Source organism: Bison bison, unplaced genomic scaffold (assembly GCF_000754665.1).
Source record: "Bison bison bison isolate TAMUID 2011002044 unplaced genomic scaffold, Bison_UMD1.0 scf7180017864290, whole genome shotgun sequence".
In the NCBI taxonomy this organism is placed as follows: Eukaryota; Metazoa; Chordata; class Mammalia; order Artiodactyla; family Bovidae; genus Bison; species Bison bison.
The window spans coordinates 2,913,675-2,919,707 of NW_011494862.1; the positions used below are offsets into that span (position 1 = coordinate 2,913,675).

Consider the following 6,033-nt stretch of genomic DNA (forward strand, 5'->3'; position numbering starts at 1 on the left):
AGGATAACTCCTGGGAGCGGGGCCTTTGTCCTTCAGTGGCTGTGAGGCAGCTGTGGTGTTAGTGTCGCGGTTGGTGGCGAGTGGGCTGCTGAGAGCCGACTAGTGAGCCAGCGAGCGAGCGGGGCGGGAGGGGCGGACGGCGCGGTGGCGGCGGGCGCTGGAGGAGCCTGCAAGGGAGTGTGGAAAGCAGGCGCCCGCGCGCCGGCGGTGGCAGGAGCAGCCCGCACGCCGCTCTCTCTCTGTGGGCGACCTGCAGTTGCAATATGACTTTGGAGGAATTCTCGGCTGGAGAGCAAAAGACCGAAAGGTAAGTCGGCCAGAGCCTCTGCCTAAACTCTGCTTGTCTCCTGCGCGCGCTGCCGGGCTATGCAAGGTTAATGGGGAGCAAGTGGTTCAAAGTTTGCAGCGGGTACCTCCTATCCCGCCTTTCTTCCTCTGAAACACTCCGGAGGCATGCGTGGACGGGAAGAGCGTACCCCGCACGCCGGTCGAGCCCTTCGAGGCTTTGCAAAGGGCAGACGTGACCGTCCCTGCCCGTGCGGCTCTTGCGGCCCGACAGCCTGTGGCTGCACCCAGCGCCAAGGACTAGCAGTGCACTCTGGAAAGGGTGGCGGATGTCACTCGGGGCTGCTCACAGGATGCCGAGCCTCTGGGCGTAAGGGTTATGGGGCGAAGGGGATGATATCCCAGGGAATCCTGGGTTTGCAAAAGGTCGAGGGCCGCTGTTGCGCGTGCCCTCGGTATGGAGGGTCGCGGTGCAGGGCGAGGAGGCGGCGACTACCCGGAGGGGCTTAGTGTGACGGGATCCCCTTGCTTCTTCCCGCGTGTAGGATGGATAAGGTGGGGGATGCCCTCGAGGAAGTGCTCAGCAAAGCCCTGAGTCAGCGCACCATCACCGTCGGGGTGTACGAGGCGGCCAAGCTGCTCAACGTGTAAGTGGAGCCCTCGCGTGACCCTCTTGGTTCTCCTGTTCGCCCCAGCCAGAGAAGGTCGCTTTCACCGGTCTCCCCTTGCCCTGCAGCGCCACTTCCTGCCGCGTTCCATCTGTCCTGTGGCTACTTGTCCCAGGGGGAGTGAGAGGACCCGGGCGCGACCCCTGGCACCTGGGCGGGGGTGCAGGCTGCCACGCGGCGGGTCTTGCCTTTGGGCTCACCAGCCCGTTCGTTCCCTGCCCGCAGCGACCCGGATAACGTGGTGCTGTGCCTGCTGGCGGCGGACGAGGACGACGACAGGGACGTGGCTCTGCAGATCCACTTCACCCTGATCCAGGCATTCTGCTGCGAGAATGATATCGACATCCTGCGTGTCAGCAACCCGGGCCGGCTGGCCGAACTCTTGCTCCTGGAGACCGATGCGGGCCCCGCGGCCAGCGAGGGCGCAGAGCAGCCCCCGGACCTGCACTGCGTGCTGGTGACGGTAAGGGAGAAGGGAACTTGCGGGCAGCTCGAGGTTAGAGTCCTGGCAGGAAGTTCGTGAGGGCTGAGAGTCTCCTGACTCCAGATCTAAAATGGGCGAGGGTTAAGAGACGGTAGCCTTTGACCCATTAAAGCGTGTGGCTGGACTTTCAGCCGAGATGTGCTAGTTTCATCATGGGGATTTTCTCTGGGACAGAACGTGTCTAAGCACGTTGGAGGCTGCCAGAAGCGGAAGAGATCCTTATGAGTCAGCATTGTCAGTCCAGCTACTCCCTACCTACATCTGCACTACCTCCCGTGACTAATTCCTTTAGCAGGGCAGATTAGATAAAGCCAAATAAATTCCTGGCTCACCCTCATTAAGGAGTCAGCTTCATTCTCTGCCAGTCAGAGCTAAAAATAGAAATGGTGTAGGAGACAGACCTCATTAATTCCCTAGAAATACATTAAGGGGATAGAGTGGAAATTTTTTCTTTGTGGTCTTGCAGTTTTTTAAATGTCCCCTTGCCCCCATAAAAACCTTTGAAAGGTAGATAACTTGTGTTTACAGAGGTAAATGTGATTGTTTTGTCTTTTACATTTTGGGACACTTTGACTAATCTCCTTAAGTGGCAGCCTCATTATTTTGCTTCTCCTGAAAAATACTACTCTCTCTTTTGGGAGGATAACAGGTGGCAGTTTTAGTTAACTGCTCTGCAGCTCTAAACTCCTGGTAGCCCAGCATGGAAGTATTTCTCAGGTGTGCACCAAGGTACAAGTTTGGTAGGACAAGCCTGTTGAATAATACTCTCATGCAAAAACTGAATAAATATGAAAACATATATATGACTCAGTTAGTTGCATGTATTCAGACTTTGCAGAGTATAGCTTTGTAGAGAATTACCCTTAACGATTTTGCAGGAAACCCAACTACCTGGAAAAATTTTTTTAATGGTTTTAAGTGGTCTGTCACACAGCCAAAGTATAGAATGTTCAAGCGTCTTCCCCTCAGAAGTGTTGTAATTAGTAGCAAAGTCTGATTTTTTAAAAAATAATAATTTTATTTTTTCTAAATTTGTTCCCAGAATCCGCATTCATCACAGTGGAAGGATCCTGCCTTAAGTCAACTTATTTGTTTTTGCCGGGAAAGTCGCTACATGGATCAGTGGGTTCCAGTGATTAATCTCCCTGAACGGTGATGGCATCTGAATGAAAATAACTGAACCAAATTGCACTGAAGTTTTGAAATACCTTTGTAGTTACTCAAGCAGTTACTCCCTACACTGATGCAAGGATTACAGAAACTGATGTCAAGGGGCTGAGTGAGTTCAACTACATGTTCTGGGAGCCCGGCGATAGATGACTTTGCAGATGGAAAGAGGTGAAAATGAAGAAGGAAGCTGTGTGGAAACAGAAATACAAGTTAAAAGGAACAGAAATTACAAAGAACCATGCAGGAAGGAAAACAAAACTATGTATTAATTTAGGATGGTTGAGTTACATTTAAATAAACCAAATATGCTTTGTTAAAGTTTAAATGTGCAGCCATAGTTTGGGTAATTTTGGTTTTTATGCCCTCAAGTTTAAAAAAAAAAAAAGGTTAATCATATTTTAAAACCATATTTTATTGTATTTTGATGAGATATTCTCAAAGTTTTATTATAAATTGTACTAAGTTATTTTATGACATGAAAGGTTATTTATGCTATAAATTTTTTGAAACACAATACCTACAATAAACTGGTATGGAATAATTGCATCATTTCTTAATGTGTGCTTTTGTTTCTTTTAACTTGTACTTTATTTTCTTTTAAACAAGTTTTTTTTTCCAATATGGAAAAATTGAAACCCATGTGAAATCATGTATATATATTATATGTGCATCTGTATATATAGATGTGTGTGTATGTATGTATATAAAATATTTTTCTACTCAAAACGTTTGGGCTGAACATGGCATGATATTGGTTTTTATTTATTTAGTGGGCATTTTAGGCATGCCCTGCTCTACCCTACACCAAAAGTCAGAAAAACAAAAGTGATTTAGGAGTTAGTTTGGAGTTAGGGAAAAGTGGTGTGGGAAATTGCACTTGCAAAACATGGATAAATACAGTTAAATGATAACTAGTACTATAATAAGATTATTTGCAACATGTTACAGAAGCAGAGGGGAGGGAGTCACCAAAGACCTACCTGCAAGACCAGTGAAGTTTTTCCTGGGAAGAGATCATTTTATTTGGATCTTAAAACAGGAAAAGGATATTGCTAGCAGCAGCACTAGTTTCTGGGAAGGTGTGGAGGCCTAAAAGACCAAAACCTGTTCAGGGAAACAAGAGTGATTCTGTGTGTGCCTCTGGCATAGAAAGATAAGGGAGAGATAAGGCTGAAAGGTAGGTGGGGATTAGGCCCAGACCGGGAATGGCATTCCATGTCACCCTTAGCATTTGGGCTTTCTTCTGTAAACTGTGGCTAGTCTGCAGACGCCTTCACGCAGGGAGTGACGTGATCAGTGTTTCAGGAAGATAACGTTGGGCACTGAAAGACGGGTTATTGGATAAGCTGCCATAGGTGAGAAGGCCAATTGGAAAGTGACCGCAACCGTCCAAGGCTATGCATTTTGCAGAAGCACATTCAGGAAGCAGCGAAGTGGCCTGCCGAAGATTCTGGTGCCATTATTCTCTTTCTAGAGCTGTGTGCCTTTCAGCTGAACATGCGTGCTGTGGTTCTGAGGGGTTTGGCTAAATTAGATGGGAGAGGGAAGAAAAGAGCAAAAGAAATGAAAGGCTTTAGCAGAACAGTCATCTTATACTTGGAACAGTCACTTGATAATTAACTGCAACAATCTTCTGGACATACAGCCAAAGAAAGCAAAAATGCCTACTGAGGAGAGGCCTAATATAGCTTTGGTTCACAGGATTTTTCTTTGCCTACTTCTCAAACTATACCCTCCCCCAAAACACCCCATGGCTCCCGGCCATCTGTCTCCCACCCTTGTCATGACTACATACAATCAGGAAAAAGTAGAAATCAGAGGAGAGATGTGCCAGCTAACAGTTACAAAAAGCACCAAGTTTCTGCATATCTTAGGAATAACAGGCACATGAGCCCTTCACCTTGCAATTAAGTTTCTGTTTTTCCACATCTACCAGAAATGTGGAGTTTTAGTCCTTGTTTAGGCTTGTATCTTATTTAAGCTAGTGCATGATCCAAAACGTAACTGCTATTTAATAGTTGTCTTTTACAATATCAGAAGATGGAAAGCAGTGAGTTTTAAACAGGTTTTTTTTCTTCCCATTAAGTAAAAATACTTCTAATTCTTTCCCAAAACTACTTGATTAAAGACCCTCCTGCAAAGATGAGTAAATTAAACTAGGAAGGCAGAGTGGGGAGGAGCAGCTTATGGATGTTCTTAGTCACTCAGTGTGTCTGACTCTGATTTACAAATAATGAATGCAAACCACCTGGCACCTGATAGGTGTCAATACAGTGTCTATTACTGAAACTGGGGCGATGGCAATAGGAAAACTTCTAAGGCATCAGAAAAATCTGATGCTTATAACATACATATTTAAAGAAAAGTGCCTTGAATGTGAATTCTTATTTCATAGTGCTGAGAGATATGAAAGTGGTAGTGTGCATCCTTGAAGTTGTTTGCTTTCAGAAAAATCCCGACAATTCATCGGATTTTGAAGTTTCGGTGTTTAAGTTTTAACAGTTGTTATTCGTTCCTGATTGAGCATAACACAAAAGTAACAGGGCATTGAAAAATCCACTCTGAAACAATTGAGTTAATTGTAAACAAGTATGCAATTACCGGGGCAGATTCTGCCTCTAAATGTTGCTAGTATTTTTCAGTTGTTGCTTTAAATACCATTAACCCAGTGGCCACAGGACTGGGAAAGGTCAGTTTTCATTCCAATCCCAAAGAAAGGCAATGACAAAGAATGCTCAAACTACCATACAATTGCACTCATCTCACATGCTAGTAAAGTAATGCTCAAAATTCTCCAATCCAGGCTTCAACAATACGTGAACCGTGAACTTCCTGATGTTCAAGCTGGTTTTAGAAAAGGCAGAGGAACAAGAGATCAAATTGCCAACATCCGCTGGATCATGGGAAAAGCAAGAGAGATCCAGAAAAACATCTATTTCTGCTTTATTGACTATGCCAAAGCCTTTGACTGTGTGGATCACAATAAACTGTGGAAAATTCTGAAAGAGATGGGAATACCAGACCACCTGACCTGCCTCTTGAGAAATCTGTATGCAGGTCAGGAAGCAACAGTTAGAACTGGACATGGAACAACAGACTGGTTCCAAATAGGAAAAGGAGTTCGTCAATGCTGTATATTGTCACCCTGCTTATTTAACTTCTATGCAGAGTACATCATGAGAAATGCTGGACTGGAAGAAACACAAGCTGGAATCAAGATTGCCGGGAGAAATATCAATAACCTCAGATATGCAGATGACACCACCCTTATGGCAGAAAGTGAAGAGGAACTAAAAAGCCTCTTGATGAAAGTGAAAGTGGAGAGTGAAAAAGTTGGCTTAACGCTCAACATTCAGAAAACAAAGATCATGGCATCTGGTCCCATCACTTCATGGGAAGTAGATGGGGAAACAGTGGAAACAGTGT

At 45.4% G+C, this 6,033-nt stretch overlaps 1 protein-coding gene across 1 annotated transcript; it reads left to right on the top strand.

The window, feature by feature from the left end:
* The first annotated feature begins 2 nt into the window (after positions 1 to 2).
* GADD45A (growth arrest and DNA-damage-inducible, alpha) lies at positions 3 to 3,158 on the top strand. Its single transcript, XM_010850306.1, has 4 exons — positions 3 to 307; positions 831 to 932; positions 1,179 to 1,416; positions 2,480 to 3,158. The coding sequence occupies exons 1-4, from the start codon at positions 264 to 266 to the stop codon at positions 2,591 to 2,593; spliced, it is 498 nt and encodes a 165-aa protein (XP_010848608.1). The 5' UTR covers positions 3 to 263; the 3' UTR covers positions 2,594 to 3,158.
* The last annotated feature ends 2,875 nt before the right edge of the window (positions 3,159 to 6,033 follow it).

What these genes read in the sequence shown, in the direction of transcription:
- GADD45A (XM_010850306.1), top strand. Translation starts at nt 264, where the DNA reads ATGACTTTGGAGGAATTCTCGGCTGGAGAGCAAAAGACCGAAAG. An exon ending in GCGGCCAAGCTGCTCAACGT is followed by an intron (nt 933 to 1,178) that starts GTAAGTGGAGCC and finishes CCCTGCCCGCAG; the next exon opens with CGACCCGGATAACGTGGTGC. An exon ending in TGCACTGCGTGCTGGTGACG is followed by an intron (nt 1,417 to 2,479) that starts GTAAGGGAGAAG and finishes ATTTGTTCCCAG; the next exon opens with AATCCGCATTCATCACAGTG.